A 14,846-nucleotide genomic window follows, 5' to 3' on the forward strand; every position below is an offset into this window, starting at 1 on the left:
CTGTTCCATGGCAGTGAATTCCACCATTCTGTCTTCTAGGTCACTTATCCGGTCTTCTGCCTCAGTTATTCTCCTGTTGATTCCTTCTAGTGTATTTTCCATTTCAGTTATTGTATTGTTCATCTCTGTTTGTTCCTTAATTCTTCTAGATCTTTGTTAAACATTTCTTCCATCTTCTCGATCTTTGCCTCCATTCTTTTTCGAGGTTCTGGATCATCTTCACTATCATTATTGTGAATTCTTTTTCTGGAAAGTTGCCTATCTCCACTTCATTTAATTGTTTTTCTGGGGTTTTACCTTGTTCCTTCATCTGGTACATAGTCCTCTGTTTTCATTTTGTCTGTCTGTGAATGTGGTTTTTGTTCCACAGGCTGCAGGACTGTAGTTCTTCTTACTTCTGCTGTCTGCCCTCTGGTGGATGAGGCTATCTAAGAGGTTTGTGCAAGCTTCCTGATGGGAGGGACTGGTGGTAGGTACAGCTGGGTGTTGTTCTGGTGGCCAGAGCTCAGTAAAAGTTTAATCCGTTTGTCTGCTGTTGGGTGGGGCTGTGTTCCCTCCTTGTTGGTTGTTTGGCCTGAGGCAACCCAGCACTGGAGGCTACAGGTTCTTTGGTGGGGCTAATGGCAGGCTCTGAGAGGGCTCATGCCAAGGAGTACTTCCCAGAATCTCTGCTGCCAGTGTCCTTGTCCCCGCAGTGAGCCACAGCCACCTCCCACCTCTGCAGGAGACCCTCCAACACTAGCAGGTAGGTCTGGTTCCGTGTCCTATGGGGTCACTGCTCCTTCCCCTGGGTCCTGATGTGCACACTACTTTGTGTGTGCCCTCTAAGAGTGCAGTCTCTGTTTCCCCCAGTCCTGTTGAAGTCCTACAATCAAATCCCTCTAGCCTTCCAAGTCTGATTCTCTAGGAATTCCTCCTTCTGTTACCAGACCCCCAGGTTGGGAAGCCTGACATGGGGCTCAGAACCTTCACTCCAGTGGGTGGACTTCTGTGGTATAAGCATTCTCCAGTTTGTGAGTCACCCACTCAGTGGTTATGGGATGTGATTTTATTGTGATTACGCCCCTCCTACCATCTCATTGCAGCTTCTCCTTTGTCTCTGGATGTGAGGTATCTTTTTTGGTGAGTTCCAGTGTCTTCCTGTTGATGATTGTTCAGCAGTTAGTTGTGAATCCAGTGCTCTCTCAAGAGGGAGTGAGCGCCTGTCTGTCTACTCCGCCATCTTGAACCAATGAGCCCAGTGCTTTTCTGACATATAAGATGTTCATAAAATAAACCACCTCAGGCTTCTCACTGCATAAAATAGGTTACAAGATACATCATTTTTTATCATGGTATGTAAAATTTCTTCTAGCCTTTAAAAATAGAAATCAAGTAGGAATCATTTCTTTAAAAATTTCCTGACTTAAGGCAGGGTAATGTCCTTAAAAAGAATAGTAAAAAACCATTGAGAAAGAGAATAAAAGGAATTCTGTACAGGATAACATGGTAATTGTCATTGTAAAATGGCACTAAAGGGTGTTAACATGTGAAAAGGTGGCTTGCCAGTGAAACTGAAAACACAGTGTATCCATGTGAAAAGATGGCAATAGACAGAGACAGATGCCCTCATAGCATCTATGATTTGACCAACTCGACCAAGCTCTGTCTTTCCTGTTGGCAGAAGAAAGAGCACCTTGATACACAAAGTCTTCAGAAAAAAATGGACAGAGTGGTACGATTTAAAGGTGAATAAAGTATTACATGAGACTGACTTGTAAAAATATGTATTTTTTCTACTTACTACACTTTAATAAATGGGCCCCCATGTCCCTCGTAAAGTTTCCAAATTTAAATATTTCCCATGTGTAAGGATGACACTTTATATAACATTTATGATACATTCTAAAAGACATCTGGGCCGAGTAATAAGAATCCAGTGGATGCATCACATCTTCTGATTGTTTAAATTAAATATGCAGAGGAACAGTAGATTTTCATGCTCTGAACATAGGAGATAAGGTGCTGCTACCTGGTTAACGTGGGAGCTGTAAATCAGTGAGGAATTCCAAGTATTCTGTCTACTTTGTAACAGACACATCATCCCCCAACTTCTACCACTTTTAGAAGAAAGATAAGAGAATTTCTTGAATGGAAAATTTTAACATGCAAGATTCCCATTTTAAGTTGTTTCTACCAAAAGATAGATTCTTTAATATTCTTATATTAATAAGGAAGGAGGAAATAAATGACTTGGGGATTCTTCCCTTCTGCTCAATATTAGCAAACTTATTTTGCTTTAGTCCACAGTACTGTTGCTTTATAGAGTATCAATTGGCTATCATCATTAGGTAATGTAGTTGGGTTAAATTTAAGGAGAACCAACCTGCTTCCAAAGATTGACACAATAATGGCTACTCTAAAGAACAGAAAAGATATATTACCTTGATCACTGAAATAATTTTTAAATTTGAGAATGATATGAATGATTATTTGGAAAACCATTTAGATAAGAGGCATGAAGGAATATGATGGATGTGGAGCTGAACATAAAGAACCAAATGCCTTCAATGAGGATGCTGACTGCATTAATTAATTTAAAATCAATGTTTTATATATATATACACACACACACACACACACACACACATGCACACACACAGACACATATATATTTTACTCTCATGGTTCCATTGCTAAAATCTCGAAATATAGTGAGACTAAGGCAATCCATTTTAAAGTAAGGTAGGAAGGGGGAGCTCTGAGCCCAGATATGTGAGGATTTTTTTTTTTTTTTTTGGTGGGTGAGATATTAAAATACATATTTCAAAGATATCTATTGAAAGTTTCAAAAATTTTAGTTCTTTATTATTATTAATCAATGACACCTTATTACTAACTTATTAAAACCACCTAAAGCAGAATCTTTCAGCGTAGTGGCCATGAAGTATGATGACCTTTAATAACTGATCTATTATTCTTGACTCAGTGATTGATACAGACCCATGTCTTGAATATATCCTGCCTCCTCTCTCCAGGTATTCCCACTTTCTCAGAACTTTATGTATCTTCATTTTTCTCGAACCGTCTACCATAAAAACCAAGTCAGTTTTAGGGAGAAGAAGATGGTTTTTATCACCAGATATATGCTTTTCCCAGGAATGAAACAATTCCAGGGTTGGAAGGGCCTTGAGTGATCATTCAATCAAGACATCCTTTTGCAGGCAGATCTACATGTAGGGAATCAATTCTATTTGTGAAGATGTATAGAATGAACACTTATTCTAGCCCAACACACAAAAGGTACATCTCATCCTTCTGCAGTCTTGAGGAAAGAACTTCCCAATTTTCATCTACTTTTAGACTCAAAGGCAAAATTGCTGATGCTGTGATGTTTGTCACTTGTGCCTAAGTCCCCAAAGAGAGGGCTTATATTATGGACAAGGCCCATGGTTAGGACTAATAAATTAAACCTCCTCGGTTGGGTTCCTGGAGTGGTATTGAATAGAAATCCAGACTTTGGTCCTAATGTTTAGTATCTCAGCTGGGAACTCTGGCTACCCATCTTATTAGCTCTGTGATCTTGGATAAGAAGGTTGACTTCCTGGAGACTGTTACATCATGTAAAATTGTGATGATATAATACTAATCCACAGAGCTGTGATGGTTATATGTAAAAGCACATGAAGTGGTACCTGAAACATAGTGGCTTTCAAAAGTTATTAATTTTCCTCTGACGTAGAAAATGATGGCCAATGAGATTTGCCTAAGAAATAGAGTCTGGTACAAAGAAATGGGGATGCACTGGGCCAAATTTCAGCAGGGACACTTAAAGCAATGAATTAAATGATCCTTACAGGATCAAACAAGTTAATAAAGCTTCCAAAATGCAGCAGCCTACAACTTAGATTGCTGTAGTCCACCACTGAATGTCTAAATATTATTCTGCAAATTCTGCCTCTGTTTACCAAGAGGTACTGTGATGTCATGTTCTTTAAGGCTTTCCAAAGTGATCGTAAACTTTGTTAAGCATTAGAAAAGGAACTGGAGAGTAAAGAAGATTATGTTTATTAGCTCATTTTCTTTTCTTTTAATTAATTAATTAATTAATTTTTGGCTGTGTTGGGTCTTCATTGCTGCGCGCAGGCTTTCTCTAGTTGTGGTGAGCGGACTTCTCGTTTTGGTGGCTTCTCATTGCGGAGCACGGGCTCTAGGTGCACGGGCTTCAGTAGTTGTGGCTCGTGGGCTCTAGAGCACAGGCTTAGTAGTTGTGGCGCACGGGCTTAGTTGCTCCGCAGCATGTGGGATCTTCCCAGACCAGGGCTCGAACCTGTGTCCCCTGCATTGGCAGGCAGATTCTTAACCACTGTGCCACCAGGGCAGCCCCTATTAGCTCATTTTCTTTCCATGCACTTCAAGGGTTTATTAAGCAAGGAGCAAAGGTGCCAGGATGTGTCAACCTTATCACATTCCTTTCACACAAATATCCTGTAATAGCTGAAATTGATCCTCAATATCTGGGTGCCTTAGAAAGTAAAAACCTTTTAAACCTGGAATTCTTTTGTCGACCTGTTGACAGGTATTTAGGGCAATTTTCATCAGAGGCATCTTATGTCCTGCCTTTTTACTCTTTCTTCTGAAGTGCAGCTCTTCTTAGATTTTCTCTTTTGTTTTAATTTTAAAACTCCCATACGATTTGTATTTTACTTTGAAATAAATTGTCTTAAATATGCCATGACTGTTCAAGAAAGAGATTCTAAAAATATCTTGCCTGAGGTTTCTGGATCTACCTTTCCTATCAGAACTATGTTAGCACATAATGCTAACTGGCAATAACAAATGCAAATATGGTAGAAACATGTCAGTTAAGACAGCTATCAATTTTGAGGCACACTTCTTTGGAAAGCCATCCGCACTTTAGAGAAAACTATTTGGGGAATTAGCCACACTCATTTTGCATAAACAGTGAACCACAATGAGAAAGGAGGGAAGTGATAATGCTTGTAGGCTACAAGTTTTGAGAAAAAACCGCACCTGAAATTGAGTTGTACAGATACAAAATGCATTAAACCTTCTGCTGAGCTTATATTTTATATATGTATACGTGAATATATGTTTGCGTATGTATGTATATGTATATATACACATACACGTTCTAAGGTGAACAATCCAGTATGTGTGTTTTTCTAAACTAGCCAGGGATTACGTTGGAATTGCTAAACAACGTGTTACCAGCTCTCCTGATTCTCGCCTCAGCTACTCTCTCCCTCTACCCTCAAATAACCATTCAGGAGGGAATGCCATTGTCTACTTGATAAGCTCAAGTCCAGAGCCCTGGAGTCATTCAGTGGTTTAGGGCCAATCCAAAGCCATGGCATTTCAGGTGTCTTTTTGCAAAAGTTCCCAAGTGAATTCTCCTCTGACTCCCATTCTAACTCTGCCCTTCAGTTATATGACCTTGGAGGAAGTCCTATCCCTTTTTGCACTGCTATGTCCTTACTGTGTAGAATGAGATTATTATCTACTCTATCTTATATTATTGTATTGATGAAATCTAGGCTTAATGGAAATGAGGATGTGTAGAAACCCTGATCCTGGAGGGTAAGAGAAATTGTAAGGCAATCAGGAACCAAGGCCTTGAAAATGAAATAACACAGATTGGGCAACTGACTTCTGAACAACTAGTCAGAACCGGCAGAAAAGCAGCCCACTGGTGACCTTGTGTCTTCTTAGGGTTATGTGTCTCAGTTCAATAATGAGTCTCAGCTGATATTCCATGTCTGCCATGAACTGTTAGATTGATTGTGGTTTTGTGTGTAAAAAGCCCTGGACAAATTCCTTCCCCAAAGGTCCCTCCACAGAGCCTATGCTCTGATGGGTTGTGTTTCCCTGCCCCAGTGGGCAGCTCAGTTCCATCCTCAGCCTGAGAAAAAGTTAATTTTCCCTTATCAGTAATGAGGATTCAAAGAGTGAGTGCGTTTCGAAGCTCTTTCATGCTATATGTATAGCACAACTGAGACAGGTATACAGTCCTTAATGTCCTTTTAGAAACGGGGTCGGGGACCTGTAGACCAAGGACTCACCTCGAGGATTGACGTCTGCACTCGGAGAATCTGTTCATGGCCTTTGAGCTGCCGGATGCAGATTTTGCAGGACAGCTGGGTGGTGGTGGGCGTGTAGCGTTCCAGGGAGAAGGCACAGTGCAGGGGCTGCCGGTTACCGCTCCACACGCGGGAGAATGGGACTTCCTGTGGGGGAGACGGGGGCGGGGGGAGAAGAGGGCTATGGTGTGCAGAGCCCAGCTGAGGTGAGCAGAGAGCAGGAGGGACCTAATCACAATAATTAGGATGATGATGATGACGGTGATGGCAGGAGAGGTAATTGCCTAAGCGACTCTGGTGGAACTGTTGTAGAAATAATGTTCCAGCATATGCCAAGCGGCACAAAAGTAATAACGTCAATTCCAATTGATAACATATGAATTCCAAAACCACACTGCAAGAGCTCAGCTTTCACTTGGTGACTCACACAGTTAGAAAGAATACCATCAAAAGTTAATCGTCGTGTCTTTCCATGACAGAAATATTCTAAAAGACTCCTATGGGTAGACTCCTAGGATTAGATGCCTACTCCATCCTTCTACCTAAGCCCGGGGTAGGATGATATCTTCTCACTTAAATGAAAATTATGCTGAAGAACTGATTGGCCAGAGCTTATGCCCATACCACAAACTCATGCCAAATTGTATAAACATAATGTTGCTAAACGTATCCAGCATAAAAATTATACCTACTGCAGAATCATACACACACACCCCAGAGAGAGACACACAAACACAACAGGCAACCCCAGAGCAGTCTAGTTTGCCAACTCCTCATTCATTCAATTCATCCATTCTACAGTTACGTGTACAATGCCTACTAATAACCAGACACTGTACTAGATAAACAAGAAAAGAACAGTAAGAATTGAGGTCTGGTCCCCACTTTCAAGGGACTTATAGACAATTGAGTGGCAAAAGCAATTTTCATTAAATGAGGGGGGAAATTATAAAATCTATACACATTCCCCTTTCCCCCATGGTTAGCTGGTGCTTGCCACCAATTGGCTCAGGCACGTGGCTTTACACTAATGTGAAGTAGAGGTCAGTCACTGATAATCTTCCATCTACTAAAATGTCTTTCATTCCTACTCAGATCAGGCTGTGGTCCTTGGCAATGACCTCCTATTTCCAGCCTATAGTAATCTTCATTCTCCCTTCTTTCTCTTCTCCGCATCCTATTCATTTGCTCTTTCACCTGTTGCTACAAATACAATTTTCCCCAATACTGATGCTGAAAGGCAGCAAAAGGTGTATCAAGTCTGGAAGTCTGAGTCTCTGAAGTGTGCCTGGTGATGGACTCAGCAGGTGTTTTAAGACCAAAGGCCATGATTAGAATTCAATCTACCCACTTTGAGGAACTATGAGTTACCTAGTTATCCCTGAGCTCCAATCTGTACACTTGTTGGTTTCCTCATTTTCTCTATAGGAAGTCTCGCAGACCCTGATTTTGGATACTTGCTGGGGGTGACCAGCAGGGAGGGATGGAGTTTAGATTGTTGCAGACTTGAGTACAAGAGAGCCAGCTTTAGGGATTACGAAGGAACAAACTCACGTGTTAACCCCTACCACACATCCCAGCAAGGGATGTAAGGGTGTCGTGTTTTTGTTTTGTTTGTTCTGAAACCTGAACCAAGGGAAAGGCAGTGGATCTTTGTCTCAAGAAGTAGAGACAAGGACTCAGAGAAGGTCTGTATGTTGACACTGCAGACTTTCATTGACTTTATCCCTGTGCAGAATGTGGGCTGTTAGGAGGCAACTCTCTCTCCACCATCTTCAGTTCTCCCCTACGTGGCAGGGGCTGGAAGCCTGAAAACTACATTTCACAGCTCTCTCCAGCAGGGAGTTCACATGTCCATTCTGCCAGTGAGAAGTACTTGTTTTAAACTTGGAAGGAAGAGAAGGAGTGGAAGCCTCGTCCTCGCTGCTCCTCTGACAGCAGCGAGCAAACCCAGAGGCTTCAGCTGACAGCACGTGTGAGGTTTGCAGGGGCTTCTGAGAACCATCTGCTTCAGGGCTGTTGTGTTTTCCTGAACTCACCAAACTTGCCGGTTTCCTTATATCGCTAGTGGCTTTCTCTGACCTTGGCTCTCCTAGGCTTTCCAAAGGCTTTATAAGCACATAAATCCTTTGATTACATTTCCCCTGGATTGAAATATCTTTTCTTGACCCAAACCATTCTCTAATGACACACCAGTGGCTTAGAAGAAGTTCTCTTAGAAACTAAGATGAGCTGGGCAGCGCTGGAAGGTTCACTATAGTGGGTTCCACAGAGAGGCTCTCATCCAGGGGAAACTCTGGGAGAAGCATGAAGCTAATGGTCACTAAGGAAGCATGTGGCGCAGCGCCGCTTGCTTATGTCACCAGCAGGACAGCACAGGTCCAACCCACGTTCTTCCTAAGCTGAGAGTTTTTCTTATGAGCTCTTCCCTTTCCCTCCTAGCAGCAGCAGGCACTTCGGATCGGTGTGGCCTCCCAGCAACCTTTAGAGGAAGTCATTCCCTAAAACACTCAAAAATGACTTTTCACCTGCACCAAATCCTATACCAGATAAAACAGTAATAATACGTATTTACAAGGTCTGCCGTTTCTCCTTATTGTGTAATCTGACTCTTTTCACGCTGCTCCGTGGTTTAGTAAACCACGGGTAACTCTCACTTCATATCTCAGCCTCCAGCTCTTGTGTCTCTGTCTCCTGAACTCTTCAAAACCCCATCTGCTCACATACGCCCAATTGCCATTTCTCTGTGGAGAACCCCAACAGCTGCATCTCTGGGTTTTATTTCATTACCATCCATCACTGACATTATACCCCGAATCAGTAGAAACAATTTTAGTTGGCCTTTCCTTTCTCAGACAGGTCTACCTTTTGAAAACGGATTATCACCATCTCTCTCTCATCGTCATTCTCCTCCAATTTTTCTATCTCCACGCGTAATCTTCTCTGATGTCATCAGAGCTAACTGGGAGTAAACTGCTCGGCAACCTTCCTATCTTGAGTCTCTACTACACGAGTTAATGAGGGGGTTGAGGCTTGACTGGGGAGGAAACAGAAAGCAGTTGATTGGTATTCTTTAGGGAAGAGCTTATGGTCTCTCTTTTACCTGTAATCATGAGTTGGGGGGGGCACTGATGTCACCACATCACCTGAGAACTCTGTTTTCATTACATGATTCCTCTGCTTGGGGGACCAGAATGGCCCCAGGATGCCTGCGTGATAAACACAGCCCCCTGGGACTTCCCTGGTGGTCCAGTGGTTAGCGCTCCGCGGTTCTGCTGCAGGGGGAACTAAGATCCCACATGCTGTGTGGCCAAAAAAACAAAACAAAACAAAACAAACACAGTCCCCTGCCTGGCCTTCAAGGGCTTCTTTCATCCTCTGTCACCTCATCCTCACTCTCTCCAGTCTCAACGTACAAGCCCTCAAACTCACTCTCTTCCCCAAGCCAGTACGTTTTGATAGTTACTCTGCACCATCCCCTTCAACGAAAGTAACTATAACAGAGGGCTCCACGGTTCATAGGTGTTTTTGCCTAAATAAGCTAACTAAGGAGGTTTTTGTTTTCTAAATCTGAAATTTGAGTCATTACAGGGTAATATAAATGTTTGGACTTCAGGGCTCTAGACAGAGCTGAATTCAAGGTCCAGATCTTAAACAAACCTACATTTTTTCTGCAGTAGCTTTGAATCCTTGGTAATGCTTACCTTCCTTAAATTAAAAAAAAAAAAAAAAAAAAGGCACTGACCACTTATTGAAAAGTATCTTCTGTAGTGTTACTTGCTAAATTTTGTATATTTTCTCCTGAGAACACTGGAAAAACCCGCCACAGAGATAATGTTTTCTTGCAGAAAGACGTGAGAATCGGCACACAAAAAAATTCTTCTCTTTTCTCTTTCCATTCTACTGCACACAATCAAAACATTTTAAAAATCTGATATTAAGACAGTGTCAAAAGAATATTTTTTAATTGTTGACTTGAGTAGCAGCTGCCGGTAGTGCTCAACAAAACATTTAAAAATAATAGAATTAGAAGCACTGTGATTAGTGTGTTTTCAGGGCAATCATCTTTGCTTTCATTTATTCAAAAAAAAAAAAAAAGGCAAAACAAAACACCAAGATGTTCACTGAGCTGAGAGGAATTATGTGGAAAGTAATACAAGAGGACAAAGTGTAGCAAAGTTATGGGTGTTTCAAGAATTCCGGAAATGTTTTCATTTTGAGTCCCATTATAATTAGTTTCCTAGCAGATGGGGATCATGTAAATCATATCCTAGCAGGAGACAGACACTGGGTTCTCCAAGATACATAGCATGCTGTAAGATAGCTGCTTTTATCCTACAGAGGTGACAGCCTGGCTTGGTGTTTTGTAGGATTTAGAAAATAAATTAATATTTTATTGCATACTGTTTATTGCAGCTTCTTCACCCCACGGGCAGCAAGGAATAAAGGCAACGATGATTAAGTAGCTCTCAGGTCCCAGTAACCTACTGAGAGCAGTTATTTCCCTCTAAAGGAGGGTTGCTAAGTCTTCCAAGGGGACAATAGCATATCACTAATTGTGGTAGAGTTTTAAGAAAAGGGGGCATAATTAATTGTTTATTTTGGAAGGACTAGTGTTGTGGGCCTCATTTTTTTCTTTGAATCAAGGTTAGTGGGGTCTATGGTAACCAGATCTCCTAAGAACTCACATACCCTTCCCTTTCACCCATCATACCTAGTTTCATAAGCAATAAGGGTTGTAGCCTAGCATTTTATAAACTGTCATCCTCCAGAATCGAAACCAACAAGATTTACAATCTAGTTGGTCCTAATATGTAGGCTCTCATCACATAGCTCTGGACCCAATCTTGAACTCACATCATTCTAAAAACATCTCTTGGTTGGTGTCTGATAGGGCAACTATTCTATGCACTGGATACCTCCCTGAGAAATTCCACCTTTCCCAGAAGAAAAAAGGAAGGTTTTTTAGGAGAGTAAGCTTTGGGTACCAACTGGAATATGTCACTTCCCAGATTCCTGATTTGAAGTTAGAGAAAGGGAGAGAGGAATAAGAAGACAAGAATACCAGAGGTCTTCTACCCACTGACTTGGAAGATGACAGAAGATGACAGGAACATTTACCAGCTGAAGGAGAGACCTATAAATGATTTCAGGAGGACTGAGGTTTTCTGTCTCCACAATAGTGCTCTGTGAGTTCTCATCCACTAAGCCTTAACAAAAAGCCATTCTCTATTATCCACACCGAGTTTGTCAGCGCACATGATGTTCTCCATGAAGTTCAAGCAGGCTGAACACAAACCCTCCCCAGAGTGTGAGAATCTGATGCCTGGAGCAAACACAGCATGGCCATTAAGACAAGCACAACATGTAGGCATATTGCTGGGGGTTCAGTGATCACAGGAGCAAAGAAATTGGTTCTAAGGGTGGTGAAGAGAAAGGAAGAATAGAGCAGAAAGCCATTTGTGGGGAAGAAAAATGAAGTGGAAATGAAAACTCAGTGGCAAGCCTCCTGGTGCAGAGAAAATTAAATTGTTTCTCAGCCTTCCAAGACTCTTTCAAATTATGCTCAATTACAGAAGGCAAATGCTTATACATGTTCACAACCTCTACGTAATCCAACCCACCCTGGCAGTAAAGCTGGTTGGGTTTTCTTGCTAGCCAGTGCCCTTTGCCTTTGGCTGGCCCTGTTGCATCCTTTGGGGTGGGCAGGCATTAACCCCCACCAAGCCTTTTGTACCTGAGGCTCTCTTTGGAATCCCTGGTGTTGGAATTGTTGTTTAAGTGCCACTGAGAGGTTATGGTTCTTTCATCTGATTTTTTTTTTTTTAATCTCCAAGCATTAAACTTAATAGTTACTTTGGACTGAGTCACTTGTACCAGATCCAGTGAAATGATGCCCTTAAATCAATAAAGATTAATACACAGAGGAATTTGCATGACTATCAGGATTTGTTTTAATAATACCCTGAAGTTCAGTTTGGACTAGAAACTTTGAATACTGCTTTCTGGGAAACAGAGCCACCTAGGTCTAGAACATCATAAATAACACATTTATTCATAGAAAACCTCTCTCCATAAAAAAAAAAAATGGTAAAGTTTTCAAAAAAAAAAAAAATTGTACAGGGCCCTGAGAGAGATTCTTGTTGCTTTGAATGCACTAAAATTATACATAGAGGGGGCAATTCCCAAGGTAATGAGAAATCTGAAAAGTAAATATAAAAATATGGCCTTAACCAATTTGAAAATTCTGAATTTTAGAAGTGTAAGGTGTTGGTGGTACAACTTTTTTCTAACTCTCATGGCATAGGCAAGGTTTTTCTCTTTGAGATTTGGCTTATTTCCATTCTGACAAGCCGGTATATCCTGTGCATGGTTTTTAAAAAATGAATGCTGTAAAGATGGAAAGGTTAAAAAACCCAAAGAGGCATTGACATTTCTTTGTTTTTCAATTTGTGATTTCTTCTTCCCATCTTGCTCAATTCATCTGGCAGCAAGCACTTTATATATTCAGGACAAACTCTCTTGTTCCCATCTGGTTGGCCAGAGCGCTCTACAACTCAAAATTATCACCCTTAAAAGGTTTCTCCCTGACATCCAGTTCATTCGTACTTGAACAGGATTAAAACTGTGTCTCATAATGAACTGATCTGAATCAAAACAAACCCACAAACACATCCTGCTCTAAGTTGTTAAATGACCACCTTCAACCTATCCCGAGTGGCGATTTAAGCAGGAGAGAGGAGAAATGTCACATTACCTGACACACAAGCCCCTTTTTCCCCCACGTGTTAGAAACCCATGGATTTATGACAATAGGTTTCATTCCCTGGGTGTAGTGCAAACTGTTACATGTCTGTGACAGTTTTGAAATTAAATCCATAGTTTTAAAGGAGGAGGAAAGTCAAGAGTACCCTCACCAGGGCTTGTGATATGCATTCTGGTTAAAGCAAAGCTATTTCTGTCAGAAACCCAATGGGCCAGTACCTGGCATGCAGTGAATGGTTTAATTCTCCAGAGGAATGGGGGGATATCAAGGACAGAGATCTGCAGACTAAAGGTATTCCCTTTGAAATGCAGCAACTTTGGTTCTTCAAGGAGTTGTCCGCCTTGATGCCTTTCATCTGAAACCACTTCCTATAGGGCAAGAAAAAGAAAGAAGCACAACAATGAAGTACCCAATTTCCTCCACGTTTCCCTTCCATAGATATGTATACTCCCTCTCATGTGTCTCCCAGGAGTAGACGAACAGCATGATGAGCGCACTCTACTTTTACGCCCCGCCCCCATCCTTGCAAGGTCAGGGCTAAGGGGCTACAGGCTGCTGAGAACTAAGGATCTGGACACAAAGAAACAATTGTTCTTCATTACTGTATTGTTGAGGCTTTTACACACACTGTGCCTGTCTTTAAAACTGGAAGACCTCCTTTGCCCCAAGCAAACTATAATACTCTTGAGTTTCCAGAACTGTGTGAATTTCATCCTGATATCGCCATAATCAAGGGATGTATTTGTACTTAACCTAACACATCATCATATTTCATGAGAAGGGGAGACACAGCCCCTCCTCCACTCTGGTTCCCTTGTTTGTCACTAACACAGGCATCATCCAATATTTATCCTTTAGCTCAAAATAAACGTTGCAAAGTGCATGTATCATGTTTATTTGTAGTAATGTTCACAGAAGTTATGCCAAAAGGCCAAGAAAAAATAAGTTGTCAAGTCAGTTTCAGCTCAGAAAAAAAATCAAATTCCTGAGATAAATACTCCTTTATCTTTCACTGGCAAATCTTTATAATTATATCTCATACAAACACAATTCACATACATTCTATTAAGCAAACCATTTAACTGGTTCCAAATTTGTGGCGTTTAGAATCAGCTCCATAAGACAAGTGAAATAATAGAACAGATATGAACGCTATAAAATGTCAAACTACTGTAGGGGGTGAGGTTTTCAGTGTTAGTGGAGATGAAAGATTTCCCTAAATCCCCATTTAAAAAAATCACCGTTAATTGACTTATAATTTCCTTGCAGAGCTAGGATAAATAGGAAAACTGAAATCCTTTAATGATGTCCTATAATCTTCCCAGAGTCTAAAAAAGGTTGTTAAGAAGCCAGGCAAATAGGTTTATAAATACAATAAAACTTACATTTCAATTATCAGGGAGTGAAAGCAGCTTCAGAAGTTATCTTTCCCATCTCTTGTTTATGTATAGATTAACATTAATGAAAGTATTTCTAAGAAGCAGCTTTCCAGCTTTTATCCTTCATGTACACACAAACTGTTAAAGGTTGCTAATGTCTCTTCTCAGGACTAAACGATTCCATTCCAGTGTCATTTTCTCCAGCTCTTGGGGGTGTGGAAGGGGTGTGTCTTGGGGCCCTGAGTCAGCACTGAACTTGCTGCGATGATGGAAGTGGTCCATACCTGTGCTTTCCAATATGGTATCCACTAGCCAGAGTGGTTAGAGTGAGTAAGGAACTAAGATTTTCATTTTAGTTAATTCGAATGTAGATACGCACACATGGTTGGCAATTACTGCACTGGACAGGGCAGTGCTAGATAATTCATTACCTTGTGGGTCTAAGCGTTGGACATAATAACACAGTGGCCAGTGTCTAGTGAGGGCTGCAAGCAGTGGAAGGAAAGAGGCAGGGTGGGAGGAAAGGGAATTAATGCCAGACGCTGACTTTAGGTCTTTACAGATGCTGGTCTGTTCCCTCTTTTGAGATTTAATGAGTGTCCAGTGGAGCAATGCTTGAGC

The 14,846-nt window shown here is 41.3% G+C and overlaps 1 protein-coding gene across 1 annotated transcript in view; it reads right to left on the reverse strand.

Annotated features, from left to right (window-relative positions):
- Positions 1 to 14,846, reverse strand: part of UNC5D (unc-5 netrin receptor D) — a 265,917-nt gene that overhangs the window by 26,093 nt on the left and 224,978 nt on the right. The window contains exons 13-14 of the mRNA XM_057537499.1: positions 13,065 to 13,214; positions 6,063 to 6,227 (exon numbers count right to left, since the gene is read on the reverse strand). Coding sequence (XP_057393482.1) covers positions 6,063 to 6,227; positions 13,065 to 13,214 — 315 coding nt within the window. The remainder of the gene's footprint in view (positions 1 to 6,062; positions 6,228 to 13,064; positions 13,215 to 14,846) is intronic.

This window comes from Balaenoptera acutorostrata, chromosome 21 (assembly GCF_949987535.1).
Source record: "Balaenoptera acutorostrata chromosome 21, mBalAcu1.1, whole genome shotgun sequence".
NCBI classification, from domain to species: domain Eukaryota; kingdom Metazoa; phylum Chordata; class Mammalia; order Artiodactyla; family Balaenopteridae; genus Balaenoptera; species Balaenoptera acutorostrata.